The 16,753-nt window shown below is 49.3% G+C and overlaps 1 protein-coding gene across 3 annotated transcripts in view; it reads right to left on the bottom strand.

The window, feature by feature from the left end:
- IGF1R (insulin like growth factor 1 receptor) overlaps positions 1-16,753 on the bottom strand; it is a 289,574-nt gene that overhangs the window by 35,390 nt on the left and 237,431 nt on the right. For all 3 annotated transcript variants that reach the window (XM_007518792.3, XM_060179335.1, XM_060179336.1), the window contains exons 3-6: positions 16,009-16,321; positions 12,554-12,705; positions 9,339-9,483; positions 452-666 (exon numbers count right to left, since the gene is read on the bottom strand). In XM_007518792.3, the coding sequence (XP_007518854.1) occupies positions 452-666; positions 9,339-9,483; positions 12,554-12,705; positions 16,009-16,321 (825 nt within the window). The remainder of the gene's footprint in view (positions 1-451; positions 667-9,338; positions 9,484-12,553; positions 12,706-16,008; positions 16,322-16,753) is intronic.

Raw genomic sequence — 16,753 nt, 5'->3', positions numbered from 1 at the left:
CTCTCTGTCCTATCCAACAATGATGACAACAATGAAAAACAACAAGGGCAACAAAAGGGAATAAATAAATATCTAAAAAAAAAAAAAAAAACTACCTCCCAAGTGACTTAAGGGGCCACATCTACAAACCAGTGATAGAGATTGGGTAATGGGAGTGGAGGAGTACAGCTATCCACCACCACTCTAAAAGGAATCACACTCACACACACCCGGAGAGCTGTTTTGGGACCAGAATTTGCTCTCACAATATGCAATTTTCTTTTTGGCTAAGCATCAAGATCTCCCTATAAGTCACTTAAACATTGATCACTGGCAGGAAGTTTAATCTCTCTTGGTGACAACGACACTACACAATGATTGTGCTGAAATGAGCCTGTCTGTCTTCCTTAGATCTGAATTCTGCACTTTTGGAAGGAGTTGGGGGGCAGTGGCTGGAGCTTGGCCCACTCACAAGAGGCTCGCTCCCCGTTGTTCCTGGTGTTGATGTCCCCTTTGCTCTGCCGCCCTTTGGTTCCCGTCACCTCCTCCATGCGGTAAATCTCAGAGACACACAGCTTTGGGTTGAATGCGAAGTACATCTTGCCGGCTCTGATGGTCAGGTTGCGGTGGTCCCAGTCCCATAGCTGCTGCAGATTCTGGTTGTCCAGCACGTAGAAGGAGTAGTTCCTGGAGGCAGAGCAGACATGAGCCCCTGACCTACCCAGGTCCGCTTGCACACACTCCCCTACCCCCTGCCCCCCAGTTCCAGAACATGCTTCCTTTTGCCAGTAAGAGTTTCTGACAGTAAAGCAGAATGGATGGCTTCTGAAAGCAAGGACAAGAGCATGAACCAGGACAGCGTCCTGAGGGTCAGTAGGATGCATTTCATTTCTCTGTGGTCCTCGGCTACTGTCCTGCTTCCCACATGGGGGTGTCACTGGAAACCCCCCCATGCATTCTTTTAAAATTAAATATATTTTATTGAATTTTAATGAGAGATAGCAAAACCAGAGAACTGCTCAGCTCTGGCTTGGGGTGGTGCTGGGGATTGAACCTAGGACCTCAGAGCCCCAGGCATGAGAGTTCTTTGCAGAACCCTGATACTGTCTCTCCAGCCCACCAAAGTAGTTCTGCTCAGGACCAGAAATACTACAGAGGAACTCCTGGGCCCCAGGTCTCCTATGAAACTTCCTATTGGTTTGAAAAGTTTGAGATCTTGAGCCAAGAGATAGTTCAGCAGGTAGAGCAAATACTCTGCAATGCATGAGTCAAGTCCTGAGTTCGGTCCCCAGCACCACGAACAGCACCCAGGAGACCTCCGTGGATGGTGGAGCAGTGCTTTGGAGCTGTCTCCCCTCTCCCCAGATATGCAGCAAAACAGCTGGGCCAGGAAGGCTGTAGGCTTTGCCACATGTGTGCAAGACACTTGGTTTGTTCCCTGGAGCTGCATTTCAAGAGTCCGAGTCACAGAGGTGATGTGGAGGCTACCCCTGCTCACCCAGAGCACCAGGGTTGTGGGGGAAGTCTTACCCACACAGCCCCTTCCTGGACCACCAGTTGGAAGAGCCCAACGGCAGCAGCTCTGTAGCCACACCCTCTCAGACCCACTCTGGGGGCCTGCTGACGTGCTCAAAGCCACCACACTGGCAGCCAAACTTAGGAGTCAACCATCACGCTTTGGGGTGAGAGCCAATACCCAGTTACAGATCACTGCTAGAATCAGACGTCAAAGAAAAACACAGGGCAGGACTTGGCACAGTGTGGTGGCATTGGAGCTCGGTGCACAAAGGGGAAGAGGGCAGATACCCTTCATGGGGAGATAAGAAACTCATCATAGGGGCCGGGTGGTGGTGCACCTGGTTGAGCGCATGTGTTACAATGTGCAAGGACCCAGGTTCAGGCCCCCATCCCTATCTGTAGGAGGAAAGCTTTGCGAGTGATGAAGTAGTGCTGCAGGTGTCTGTCTCTCTCCCTATCACCCACTTGATTTCTGGCTGTCTCTATCCAATAAATAAAGATAAAAAATTTAAAAAAAGAAACGCATCATGTGACAAGAACTACCTTGTAAATTGTTATTTCCCACTCAGTAAAGTGATCTAAATATAAAACAAAAAAAACTCCCCAAGTCTCAGCACTCTCATGTATAAACACAATTTTTACTGCATAGGTTTGTGGATAAAAACTAAGTATCATCTGTACAGTGAAGTTAACAAAGAACAGATCTGCAAATCAAGAGGTTATGCAGCGGTTAGCACACCGGACTTGCAAGCCAGCAAGCCTGATTTTGAGCACCACCAATGAAATGATAATGTTCTGGTGTAAAGTCCTTCTCTCTTGTGTTCATAAATACATCTTTCAGAAAATAAGTGGAGAATGTAGCTCATGGCCCTGGTTTCAATCCACAGCATCAAAACAAACAAAATAGAACGCAAGAACTTGTTCCAAAGCACCAAGGTCTAAGACTTGCAGGGAGAGATTTCCAGAAGACAAGGTGGGGGTGTGCTGCTGCCATACAGCCAGTGGTGGGGTCTGCAGGAGGAAACAGATGTCTGCGACAGTTGGCCCACTCCTGACCTTGACCACCCAGCTCTGAGCACACTGTCAGGAGGCTACTGACCCCACAGAGTCCAGCTGCCGCAGGTTCCTGGCTGACCTCATGCTTCACCTCCAACCAGGGAGAAAGGGTCGGATCAAAAGTCTGTCTCCACCCAGGATGATGTATCTTATTAGTGAACTTGTCTCACCAGCAGGGAACACAACCACACAGAAAAACACCTCCCGAACCTCTCCCCATGGGAGGAAGCATGAATTATAAATAATATAATCAGGAGTTTGACAAATGACTGGCAGACACGCCGGCACATTCCCTCCATGTGATTAATCACTTTGCAAAGCAAGATTATCTTTTTACCATAAACACAAATACATGTATTTTATATATATCTTTGCAACCTTGAGAAGGCCTAGAGCCAGGAAACCAACTGGCAATAAAGCCCAGGTGTTATGGGGATGGTACAAGCCACAGAAAAAATCAAAATACAAACCTCATTAAAATAATAAGCATTCACAAGCTGTCTTGTCAATACGGCTCTTGTTTTTCTACTGCCAGCCTGGGGCCCACCAGCTCCCCCTCCCCGAAATTCCTTCCATGATTAGGTGAGAATTACGGGATGGTAAGAGGCAGTGGCTGGTCTGCACAGCCTCCACACACAAAGCCATGCTTTCATTTATACTGTTTCCCAAACAGCTGGTTGAGTCAACTGCTCAGTAGCTACTAAGGCCCCACTGCCTTGAAATTCCCACTGGATTTGTGAACAGTGACTTGGGCTTATTTCTCTTACTCAGGCTCCACAGTGTCCAGGTTGTTACAGATATTAACATCTTGGCTCTGCCCCCTCGATGTCACACAAGTGTCTGTATTAAGGGACACCGCCTCTGCCATTGTTCAGGGCAGCTGGGGCAGGCCGGGAGTAGCTGGTGATCTCCTTGGGGGCTTCTGCTACGACTGGATGGATGTGGTAAAATCTTACCAGCACAGGGGCCTACGGATGGCACGGCAGTTAGAGGATAGGCCTTTCTGCGAGCAAGGTACTGAGTTCAAACCCTAGCACCGCATGGGAGCACCGTGCACACCTCTGGAGCAGCCCCATGGGCGGTGATGGAGTACCACACTGTCTCTCCCAAAGAAACACAAAATAAGAAAGAAGTGGGTCAGGGAGGCTACTCAGAGGTGGCTTAATGGATGTGTGAAGTCTTGAGTTTATTCTCCGGCGTCTCACAAGAAGAAAACTGACTTTAAGAAATAAAAGTGGGAGGCCAGGTGGTGGCACCTCTGGATAAGTACACACTACAGTGCTCAAGGTCTTAGGTTCAAAGCCCTGGTCCCCAACTGCGGGGGGGGGGGGAAGTTTCACAGATGGTGAGGCAGGGCTACAGGTGTGTCTCTCTTACTCCATATCTCCCCTCTCAATTTCTCTCTGTCTCTATCCAATAATAAATAAATATATGTATTTTTAAAAAAGACATGAAAATGGAGTGTATCCTCTATTTTTAATCTGCGGCGCCAGTGTGGGCTGCCTTGCTTCCAAGTTAGCAAGTCCATCCCCTCCCTGCCCACGTCCAGGAAGGGGCATGAAGGAGGTAGAGGCCTGGGGACTTGAGTGGGAACTGTGTTCAGGGCTCAGAGCATCTGGATTTGGGGACTCTGAACATCAGGAGCTGAGAGGCAGCACTGGGCAGTGTGTCTTTGCCACCTCTTCCAAGGTGGGACAAACAGCCCATTTTTCCCCGTCTTTACTAAAAAATCAAATAAAAAATAAATGGGGGCAGGGGGAGAGAAAAAGCCTGCTTACAAACTCCCAATCCTTCTCTTACAATTCCCAGAACGGAAGGCCTGGCCCCTTCCTGGCTGTCTCTAGGGGGCGTCAGAGTCCAGCACATGGGGCTGTCTCCCAGTTCCCAGAAGTCTGTAGTGTCTGGGTTTTGCCCAGAGCCCCAGGCCCATGACGAATGAACAGGTGCATGCCCTGTCCAGTCTCCCCTTAATCTAACATTCACAGCCACCCGGGGGTGGGGGCAACAGGCCTTGGCATAGCCAGGTGTTTACATTCACGTGGCACTAAGCATAGCAAACATACTCAGAAAACATTTTCTCTTTTGAGCATTTTTTTAAAAAACAGCTTTAAGAGCAGCCGGGGTGTGTGTGTGTGTGCGTGTGTGTGTCACACCCACCATAAAGTGTTAGACTCCCAAGCATGAGGTTATGCTCTGGTTCTCTCCCTCATACATCAATAAATACATCATAAAAAAAAAAATAGCTTTACAGATGTAGCCTTCCCCAAATTTCACCCACTGCGAGTACAGTTTCATGAGCTTCAGTAAACACATACTCGCTGCAAAATCACCAAATAAGCAGTTTCAACTATTCATCATGCCAAAAGCCCACACACACACACACACACACACACACACACACACACACACACACAGTCTCAGTGCCAGCTCCCTCACCAAATACTCCCCTGCCCCCCTAAGTCTGCTTTCCATTTCCATAATGGAGTTTTGCCTTTTCTAAAATTCACCTAGGACTGTGATGGAACACTGCGTGGTCTTTCTTGTCTTTCTTTTCTCTGTTTTTTCCCCATTTAGCTTAACATTTCTGAGGGTCACTCTTGCTTCTCCATTAGTGTTGGGAGCACTCCACGGGACTTGGGTTCACCCAGTAAGCACCAATGGAGATCTTGTTGTTTATTCTGTGCCTGTGTGCGCATATGTGGTGGCTGGAGGGTGGGGACAAGGAGCAGCAGTTCTCTGGACAATCCCATGCAGGTCCTGTATGGGCATGCTACTGTTTCTCTGGGGTTGACATGACAGAGCCTGGGTCTGCTGAGTCACATTGGGTGTGTGTTTATTTTTATTATTATTATTAATAATTTATTTTCCCTTTTGTTGCCTTTGTTTTTCATTGTTGTTGTAGTTATTGTTATTGATGTTGTCGTCGTTGGATAGGACAGAGAAATGGAGAGAGGAGGGGAAGATAGTGGGAGAGAAAGACAGACACCTGCAGACCTGCTTCACCACCTGTGAAGCTACTCCCCTACAGGTGGGGAGCCGGGGGCTAGAACCAGGATCCTTAGGCCAGTATTTTTTAAATGTTTCAGAAAACTGTTCGGGTGGTCCTTTTGTAACAATCTAAGAGTTTTGAGAATGTGTAGATGATGCACCGAGTACTAAACAGACAACTGTGGAGACGGGAGCACACAGAATAAAGATTATCCAATAAGGGAATTTTCATACTTTGTACACTCAATAGTCATACTTTCTTACTCAAGGCTTTAAAAATATTGACATCTCCTAGGAATTGTGTTTGAATCCACTTCCTGATGAGCAGAAGGATCTCGCTTTTCTTAATGACTATGGAACACCTCACATTGCACGCAGAGAATGATGTCCTGGAACCCTGGCTGTCGGGAGTCCTGGAAAAACTGTCCACCTGTGTGTGCAGCCCATCCCTGCTCTCTGTGCCTGCCAGCTGCTCAGAGAAGAGATTGAAAGCCGACTCTCTGTGAGGAGAGTTTCATCCTAGACTCTGGGCCTGGCTCTGTGGTCAGGGCTGCTCAGGAAACTCGGAGGGGTCAGGCCACGATGGTCAGACACAAAGAATCTGAGTGATGGACTTGTCTGCTCTCATGAACATGAAAATCAGGGAGCTGGCAGTGTTGCACCCAGTTAAACGCAAACATTACCAGGCACAAGGACCCAAGTTCCAGCCTCCATTCCCTACCTGCAGGGAGGACACTTCAGAAGTGGTGAAGCAGGTCTGTGGGTGTCTTTCTCCCTCTCTCCTCTCAATTTCTCTCTGTGCTATCTTAAAAAAAAGTGGGGGGGGGTGGCCACTGGGAACAGTGGATTTGTAACGCTGGCACTGAGCCTCAGGTATAATGCTGGTAGCAATAAAAAGAAGAAAAAAAAATTCAAGCCAGGGAGCTTTTGTCCTACTGAACCAATTGGCAGTCCATATTTCTGTCCTCTTTGGCCGCATTCCAGGGTGCCATAGGGCAAATATGACAGACCATTCGGGAAAGAAAGCCAGGTATTTGTGGGGAGGGGTATGCACCTGAACAAAAAGAAACAGATAAAGCAATCACAGCCATTACGATTTTAGCTGCACGTTGCAATTACCTGGAAGCCACCCTCTAACACCCCTGGAGGAATCAGGGTGCCATGCTCTTTGGGCAGTCTTGGATCCCATCTATATTCTTGCACTTTCACCCTACACATGGCCTCCATTCCCTATCTGCCATGTGGACGGGAGGAGGCATATTCCATCAACACTGCAACATGTAACAGCGTCTGTGAGCCAGGGGGATGGAATCATGTCACATGAGCCAGAACGGCAACTGCCAGAGAGCCCGGCTCGCATTCCTCTAACCTGAAGGCCTCGAGTAGGTCCCCTCACCTGCTCAAATCATAACCTCCACAACTGCGTGCCCAAGACCTTACGTAATCCGGATACCACCTACCTCTCCTGTGTTATTTGCCAGACAAGTTCTGCGGTGCCCCAACTCGTTGCTTCGTTCCTGTTGCCTGACCCAGAGCCTCCACTCTCACCCCCCGGCTTTCTGGGCATTCCCAAAAACCCCGAGAGGCCCGGCTCCTATGCTACCTCTGGGCAGAAGCCTGTCAGATCTTAATCAGCAACCCGCCCCTCCCTCTCCCTTCCCCTCTCCCTCTCCTCCCTCTCCTGGCGCCTTCCTCTGCTATCCCTCGGCGCCCGCCCGGCAAGTCCGGCTTTGCTCCATTGGCTTCTGTTTACCCGGCTTTCTTCTCTCCCTCTCTTGGACCCTTCCCTTCTTGCAGGAGTGGGGGGAGAAGGTGGAAGGGCTGGACTGAGCTTGCTTCCTGAGTCTGATGAGGAGAAATAACAATTCCACAGCCTAAAAGAACGGCTTGCATGTCTGAGGCCCTAGAGGCCACAGGTTCAATCCCAGCATGGCTAGAGCTGAGCAGTGCTCTAGCCCCAACCCCCATACTCTGTTTCTCCATTGCTGCTAGTCCCCTCCAATACAAAGGCGACTGTGGAGGTTCGTCACAACTGAGTGTGAGCCACTGCTTTTTGATCCTGGATTAGGAAGGCAGGGAGAGTTCCAACTCTTAGCAAGAGAGGAGGATTCTCTATAGAGTCCTCACGAAAAGCTCTGAGCACCAGCAAGCAGCACAGGCTGGCAGCTCCCCGAATGACGGCTGAGAGCCTTCTGTCATCTCTGCACTTTAAAAGGCCACTGACACCTTAAAAAGACACCACTGGGGCCAGACAGTGGAATATCTGGTTGAGGGGATTGGCTGCCACACACAAGGACACAGGTTCAAGCCCCCCCCCCCCCGCAGGAGGGAAGCTTCAGAAGCAGTGAAACAGGTCTGCAGGTGTCTCCATCTCCCCCTCCCCACTCAATTTCTCTGTTCTGTCAAAATGAAATGAAGAAAAGGGAGGAAGGAAGGGGGAAAAAAGTGAGTGCCTGGAACAGTGATGGATTCGCAATACAGGAATGGAGCCCAGAGATAACCCTTATGGCAATGAATGAATGAATGAATGAATGAATGAATGATTCCATGAGGGGGGATGGGTGGGGGCTTCAGGCTTACATGAAGTTCAGATCATGCAAAAAGCATCCAGCCTATCTGCTCACTGAACATCAGGCTGACCACATTCAAGTGACTAATGCTTTTTTTTTTTCCCCCTGCCGTGGGGGTTTGTGTCTACTTCATTGCACCATTCCTAGCAGCTTTGTTTCCTTCTGTTTTTTTTTAAATTCAGAGACAGGCAGAGAGAGAGACTACACCCCTCCATCACTCACAAAGAGCCACTCATGTCACACCTGGGTCCCTGTATGCGTGTCAAGAGCACTTAGTTCAGTGTGGCAAGCTCCTGGCCAGGCATGATGCTTTAGGTCACACTCAGTGGAAAGGGAATTGGAGCAGTTAAGAAATCCTGATAAAGATAAAATTTGCGGCTGGGTGGTGGCTTGCCCTGAAGAGCACACGCGTTACTATGTGTGAGGACCGAGTTCAATCCTCCAGTCCCCCACCTGCAGAAGGGAAGCTTCATGAGCAACGCAGCAGTGCTACAGGCGTCTCTCTTTACCTCTCCTTTCCCTACCTCTCCCCTCCATCTCTCTCACCTATTAAAAAATGCCAACTGGGGTGCAGGCCGGTGGTGCAATGGACAACAAAAAAAAAGTCAACTGGAAACAGTGGAGCTTTGCAGGCACCACTCATCCACAATAGGCTGGCAAAATCAGGCAGGACAACCTTTGCCACCTCTTCCTGCATGAACTGATCCCCCAATGCTCTTGAGAAAGCATTCGCTCATGAGTGAAGTGGGTATCTGCTTCCAGCTCGAAGCACAAGCTATAAAGTAGGCGGGAGTTCCTTTAAAGGCAGACGACTGGGAGAGAAGCATCTTTGCAAAGGACCAGCCTGGCCACCTGTGGGAAAGACCCCTCTGGGGACAGGAAGTGCCTGGTGTTAGTTCTCCTCTGGTGAGAAGCCCCAACTGATCTGAAACCCCTCTCCTGGAGCCCAGTACTGCACAATACAGACAATGCTACCACCAAACACCACCAAGCCCATCAGCTCATAGAGAAAGAATTCTGTGACTCCCAAGTCTTGTTCCTTTAACAAACCCAGCAGTCAGCATAGCTTGCCGTCTGGTGTGCATTAAACGATGGAGAACAGAGGACGGCATTCCTGGGTGGGGCCCGGGAAGGTCTCGTCAGGGAGGATTTCATGGAGAGTCAAGCCCTTTTGGGGGGGCTCCCCCCCACCCCAATCTGCTGGCTGTTGGAATGCAGCCAACTTACCCCTCCAGCTGCTCTTCTCCTAAAATCTGGCGAAGGTTCTTGAGGAAGGACAGGGAGACCAAGGCGTGGGAGTGGCGGATCTTCACATAGCCCGTCACCACCTCAATGAGCCCCATGAAGTTCTCCAGTTCCGAGGCAATGTTATCTGCAGAGAGGGGGTGGGGAGGGTTCACTCGAGGGGCATATCCTGGTGTCCTCACCCACAGGTCTTGGTTTGGGAGGTGTCACAGAGGGTCCATTAACTAGCAAGGGACCCCCTTAGCATGCATCCTTGTCCAAAACTCTTATCCCCTTGGTACAACTTCCAGCCACCTCTCCTGGGACCCGAGGCAGGTGGAGATGACTGTCCCTATAGATACCAGACGCCAATTAGTCAAGGTCCACACATTCAGGAAGTGACTTGCAAGGTGCTCTGTCGACAGGCCTCATTCTCATTAGGACCTTCCTTGGCTGCACTGCTGGCTCCTAAGATATGGACTCTCTCTATAAAGACCCCATGTCTATGAGACTGACAGTACACTCTCTGGCATGTTAAGGACAGTGGTTTACAGGGGTTTTTAAAAGATTCATTTCTGTGCTTCAAAGATCCTTCTAATGGATACATCTTATTTACAGAACTGGGAGACCACTGGAGGAAATAGTTGCTGATCCATATATAAAAACAGGTAAGGAGTATAATTCCCATCTTTGTGTTTATCATTTCTTTTTTTAATATTTATTTCCTTTTTGTTGCCCTTTTTATTGTTGTTATTATTGATGTCATTGTTGTTGGATAGGACAGAGAAATCAAGAGAGGAGGGGAGAAGGGGGAGAGAAAGACACCTGCAGACCTGCTTTATCGCTTGTGAAGAGACCCCCTGCAGGTGGGGAGCCGGGGGCTCGAACTGGAATCCTCACGCTGGTCCTTGGCGCTTTGTGCCACATACGCTTAACCCGCTGCGCCACCGCCCAACTTTCTTTTTCTCATAGTAAATAAAAGAGAACACACTTCAACTCATGCTACAACTCAAACACTATTGAATTGGGTGTGGCTCTATCAGTGGGATGTTACTCTGTCAGATTTGAGTAAGCTGTCGTCACAGAAGGCTCTTTTTTGCTTTGAATTGATAAAACAAACAAAACAAGAATAAGGGCATTGTCCCAGACAGCAAGACCCCACACTTAATTTATTATATCCAATAGCTTTCCATGAGGAAATAAAGAGAATTACAAGTTGGAAAGACCAGAGGTTGCCTGCAGTTCATGCTGAGTTTTAAGTGTGGGGCAGGATGTGTGTTTTATGGTCAAGGGTGAGGAATGTTCTTGATGGCAGAGACCAAGTAACTTCCTGCACAGGATACAAACTGGGTGATAGATTTCCTTATCAGGCATGAGCGTGGACCAAGTCTTTCTGAAATGACACTTCTCCAGGGACTAAATTCATGGAATGAATTTTCATCTTGAGGATAAGAAAAGAAGATGAAAGAGAAGGAGAAGGAAGAAAAGAAGAAGAGAAGGAAGAGGAGGAAGGATGAGAAGAAGGGTTAGGGATAGGGAGATAGTATAATGGTTTTGCAAAAGGCTTTCCATGCCTGAGGTTCCAAGTTCCCAGGTTCAATCCGCAGCAGCACCATAAGTCAGAGCTGAGCAATGCTCTGGATGAAAAAAAAAAAAAAAAAAGAATATAGGGTAATAGCTGAGGAAATAAAAATTAAGAAATCTAATGAGTGCAAATTGGAATGAAATTCTAGAAGTTACCCAAGGGGAAGAAATTCTAACTGTGTGGAAGTAATGCTGTGGAGGAATGAGTGATAAGTTAAAAAAGAAAAAAATAAGGAGGGACAGGTAGTAGCGCAGCAGGTTAAGTACACATGGCGCTAAGCACAAGGACTGGGGTAAAGATCCCGGCTCCCCACCTGCAGGGGGGGTCACTTCACAAGCAGTTAAGCAGGTGTCTATCTTTCTCTCCTTTCTGTCCTATCCAACAGCAATAACAATAACAAGGGCACAACAAAAGGGGGAAAAAGAAAGCCTCCAGGAGCAGTGGATTCATAGTGCAGGTACTGAGCCCCAGTAATAACCGTAGAGGCATTAAAAAATAAAAAAAAAAAACAGTGCACAAGGATCCGGGTTCAAGTCCCTGGCCCCCACCTGCAGGGGGAAAGCTTCGCAAGTGGTGAAGCAGGGCTGCAGGTGTCTCTGTCTCTCTTGCGCACTATATCCCCTCCCCTCACAATTTCTCTCTGTCTCTATTCAAAATCAATAAATATTGAAAAAAAATTAAAAATAAATAAGTGAAGAAGAAGAAGAAAGTCTCAAGAAGCTCTGAAGCACAAAGCGAAAGAGAAGCCCTTTCTAGCTCCCTCGCGCAGCAGGAAGGGGAGGCGCAGTCACAAGATGCCTTCTTTGCCCCTTCAACTACTATATGCATTTTTTTTTCCTTCATAAGATAAGAGGGGTAAAAATTCCTTTCAACTTCAAGGTGTTTCCCCCATATTCTAACTTGGGAAACAGCCAGCACCTTAATTAAGTGGTCTCACTCAGCAGGGGAGAATTGCAGGCACCACCATGCATGGACGGCTTTGTTGATTAAAAATCACAAGTGAAAATAACACTGAACAAGTCAACTGCTTTGCCCAAGTCTAATGACTAGACATCCCTTCACTGTTGAGAATGGTGACCCTGCAGAGGGAGACCACCATGGCCAGGTGTACCAGGACACCTGCTTGTTATCTGTTCGGCCCTCACAAGTCAATATGGATTTTCCAGTCACCCTTTTGGACCCAAGGAAACTGGAAAGTTCTATGGTTAAACTAATCCCTTTGCTGAGTCTCCCCTCCGTAGAGCCAAGTAACCAAATGCATTGGACGGAAAAGCTATGTGGACCAGGCTCCAGCTGGAGGCTCCTGAGTCAGAACTTGGCTCCCCGCTGGGGCTGTGTGTGTTGGGACGTGCCTCTCCTGCCTGAGACGTGACTCTCAGAAACTTGAGCCATGGCCGCCTTCGGGAGTGGACACAGCGCCAACGGCTCAAGACTGGCTTGCCTTTCAGTTGGCTTTTTATCTCTGAAGGAGACATGCAGGAGTGGCGTCAGGCGGGAGACTGACGCACCATGTTGTTTTCTGGGCCCACGGTTTGGTTGTGAGTCATAAACAAGGAGGGAGAAGCCATTCACTGAAGGAAGCCCAGTGCCCCGGCCTGCTCCATACTCCATTGGGGGCTGGCGGGATACTCACTGCCTCGCCGGATGTTGATGAGGAGGTTGCCCCGGTAGACGGTGCATCCTTGGAGCATCTGAGCAGAAGTCACCGAGTCAATGGTCTTGGTTTTTCTGTCATCCTCCCCACAGACTTTGGGGCAGGGACCTTCACAAGGGATGCAGTACATGCTGTTGAGAGAGAAAAAAACATGAATCTAGGAGACCAAGATCAGAGGGGCTCCTTGCATTACAAAAACCACAAGGCTGGGGAGTCGGGCTGTAGTGCAGCCAGTTAAGCGCATGTGGTGCAAAGCACAAGGACCAGCGTAAGGATCCCAGTTTGAGCCCCCGGCTCCCCACCTGCAGGGGAGTCGCTTCACAGGCGGTGAAGCAGGTCTGCAGGTGTCTGTCTTTCTCTCCCCCTCTCTGTCTTCCCCTCCTCTCTCCATTTCTCTCTGTCCTATCCAACAACGATGACTTCAATAACAACTATAACAAGGGCAACAAAAGGGAGTAAAATAATAATAATAATAAAAAGACAACCCACAAGGCTGGGCCTTCAAGAAAAGGTTCTGTTTTTCCAGCAACTGGATGCTCCTCTGTGTCTTGCCATGTCCTGTCTTGCCCCCAAGCCCACCCAGGATGGGCCTCTCAAAACGCAAAGACAAGGAGAGATCTTGCATCTGTGGGGCAGGGCAGGGCGAGAGAGCATGTGGCTTACTGCAGACAAGTGGCACATCCTCCAGGCTGTTGTGGATCACAGACTGCTGACAGGCAAAACAGCTGGTCCCATGTGGGAGATAGAAAGCCTTGCAGCAAGGAAGTATCAGGGTCTCCCAAGGAGAATGGATGTGGCCTCTAAAGTCATGACCCCGAGTGACACAGCCCAGGGAGCAGCTGGGCTGGAGACAGCCGCGTGTCTACTGTAAACAAGCTCTGAACGCCCGCCATCAGCATCCCTGGGAAGCCCACTGAGGGCTTGTGGGAAGCATGTGGCAGAACACAGAGCCGTTATCCCCTCACGAAAGCGCAACCATCAGGATTTCTGGCCGCTGTTTTGCAGAAGCCTCTCAGCTAACCCGACAGCTACTCTCATTTCATGTTCCCAAGCAGCAAGGGGTGCCCACTGCTTTGCGACTGTCCTGACCTCGATGCAGACCACGAAGGCCAAGGACGAGCAAGTGAAACTGGAGACTTTTCCTGCTGACCCGCTACCACTCAGGAGACTGGCTCTGACGTCATTCCTCCTGCTGACCCACACTCCCAGGATCATGAAACTGGGTGGCTCCCCGGACAAAACAAATGGGCTGTGTGGAACAGGTTGTTGAGCTGGAGGGTCGACCAAACTTTTAAATTACTTGCTGAGAAGTGAGCAGCATTCAGGACAATGCAGCACGTTACTGTTCTTTGTAGTAGCGTCTGCCACGCCCCCTCGCCCTGCTTGTGACTGCGGAGCCATGGAGAAGGAACAGGCTTGAAAAGCTTCTAAGAGGGAGTCGGGCAGTAGCGCAGCGGGTTAAGCGCACATGGCACGAAGCCCAAGGACTGGTATAGGGATCCCAGTTCGAGCCCCTGGCTCCCCACCTACAGGGTAGTCACTTCATAGGTGGTGAAGCAGGTCTGCAGGTGTCTGTCTTTCTCTCCCCCTCTGTCTTTCCCTCCTCTCTCCATTTATCTCTGTCCTATCTAACAATGACGACACTAACAACGACAATAACTACAACAACAATAAAAAGACAACAAGGGCAACAAAAGGGAAAATAAATAAAACTTAAAAAAAAGAAAAAAGAAAAGAAAAGCTTCTAAAATCACAGTGTCTCTCACGTCATCCTGTTCTAGGTCCAGAGGATGGAAAGCAATGCTTTCGAGGAAGCTAGACATGTCACAGGAAGGGGGAGTTCATCTCCTGCCAATGTGACGCTCAACCTCCTCGTTTCTACCCAGGGACTGCTGTTCGCCCCTCCAAGGGTCACCCCACCTTACTTAACCACAGTGCGACTGCAAAACCAGGAAAACTGCCCATGGACAGTCCTGCATTCCCTCGTCACCTGTGTTATCATCACAGCCAGGCACGCAGCAAAAAGCTCCTTGGGATTATCCAGCTCCAAATACTGTTAGCCCACTGTTTCCTGTAGACTTTTTTTTTTTTATTTATTTAGTTTAAAAAGGAGACATTAACAAAACCTTAGGATAAGAGGGGTACAACTCTACACAATTCCCACCACCAGATCTCCGTATCCCCTCCCCTCCCCTGATAGCTTTCCTATTCTTTATCCCTCTGGGAGTATGGACTCTCTCAAAAACCTAGACCAAGGAGAACAGAAGCAACCAGTGACACAGCGATATACAAATAATGCCAACGGACATAAATTATGGTGATGTTGGGTATGATACAGCAAATCCTAACAAAGGGATATTTCAAAGTTAATCCAATTACCAATTAATGTGATTATAAAAATAATTATCTATTGTCTTCTTGAACCCTAAGACTATATTTTTTTTAATTGTTGCTGAGGGATTGAGAGATTCAGAGAGAAGGAGAAACATCACAGCACCACGCCACCCCTTGTGAAAGCTTCCGCTCTGCACGGTGCTGCCATGCCTGGGAGCTGGTGCCCTGGGTGCTGCATATGGTAGAGGGGGAGTTAGCTCCTGGCCATTTGAATAATTCTTCTTTTTTTCTTTGCCACCAGGTTTACTGCTAGGCATTGGTGCTGGCACTACAAATCAACTGCTCCTGGCAGCCATTTTTTCCTTTTTTTTTTAACCAGAGCACTGCTCAGCTCTGGCTTATGGTGTTAGGGGTGGGAATTGAACCTGGGACATTGGAGCCTCAGGCATGAGAGTCCCTTTGCATAACCATTATGCTATCTACTCCCACCTCTTTTTTTGTTTGTTTGTTTTCTAATTTATATTAATAGGACAGAGATAAATTGAGAGGGATGGGGTAGATAGAAAAGTTGAGAAAGATAAGACACCTGTAGACCTGCTTCACCCCTTGTGAAGTATCCCCACTGAAGGTGGGGAGTGAGGCTCGAACCTGGGTCCTTGCACTTGGCAATATATATGTGCACTTAACCAGGCGTGCCACCACCAGGACCCCTTCAACTAATTCTTCTTATGTTTATTTATTTTTGACAGGACCAAGAGAAATTGGGAGGGTTGGATGGAAATGGAGAGGGAGGAAGAGGGAGAGGGAGAGGGGAAGAGAGAGAGAGACCTGTAGACTTGCTTCACTGCTCATGAAGCTTCCGCTTGCAGGTGGGGACTGGGAACTTGAACCCAGGTCTTTGGAAAGGGTGACACGTGCACTCAATAGGGTGTACCAGCACCTGCCCCCCCCCCGTTTTATAAATGAAAAAGGGTAAGTTGGGCCAAGTCCTTCACCAGTGAAGTGTCTTCCCCACTTCCCTTGGGACCCCTAGGCTGGAACACCCAGCTGCTCCAGGCATCCTGCCCAGGAGTGGGGGGTCTCCCGTGGCACCTACTGACCTCTGGCTGCTGTTGCGGATGAACCCCGAGGGGCACTCCTGCATGCACTCGCCGTCATGGATCACAAAGCCCTCAGAGTCACTGCCCTCGGCACTGGGGATGTTGGCACAGAAGTCTCGGTCCACACAGCGCCAGCCCTCAAAGCGGTAGGTGCTGGGCGGGCAGCCGGGCACGCACACTCCCGCGTAGTAGTAGTGGCGGCAGGCCACGCAGGCCGTGGCGTTGTCAGGGGCACTGCAGCTGCCCAGGCACTCAGGGTGGCAGCACTCGTTGTTCGCGGTGCAAGCTCGTTTGCCGCAGGCGCTCGGGCAGACTGTGGAGACAGGAGCCAGGAGGTGAGACACAGGCACTTAGGCAGACTGTGGGGATGGGACAGGAGGTGAGACACAGGCACTTAGGCAGACTGTGGGGATGGGACAGGAGGTGAGACACAGGCACTTAGGCAGACTGTGGGGACGGGACAGGAAGTGAGTTGCAAAGGGGTCAGGAGGTGAAAGGCAGATGCCCAGGTAGACTGTGGTGACAGAGAAGACAGGAAGTGAGGCACTGGCTGGCAGTCTGCTTGTGTCCTGGCACCAATGAGTGACGGTGTCCTCAGTGAAACCAACCAAAACAAAACAAACAAAGAAAACCCAATGTACCCAGGATGGAATGGGAACCACTGAACTGAACTGAACTGGAAGATAAGAGGCAATCCCGTTGGATCTAAGAGGATGGCACTCAGTGCTGCGGGGGCAGGGGGACA

This window comes from Erinaceus europaeus, chromosome 20 (assembly GCF_950295315.1).
Source record: "Erinaceus europaeus chromosome 20, mEriEur2.1, whole genome shotgun sequence".
NCBI classification, from domain to species: domain Eukaryota; kingdom Metazoa; phylum Chordata; class Mammalia; order Eulipotyphla; family Erinaceidae; genus Erinaceus; species Erinaceus europaeus.
This window is presented reverse-complemented; position numbering and strand designations above follow the sequence as displayed.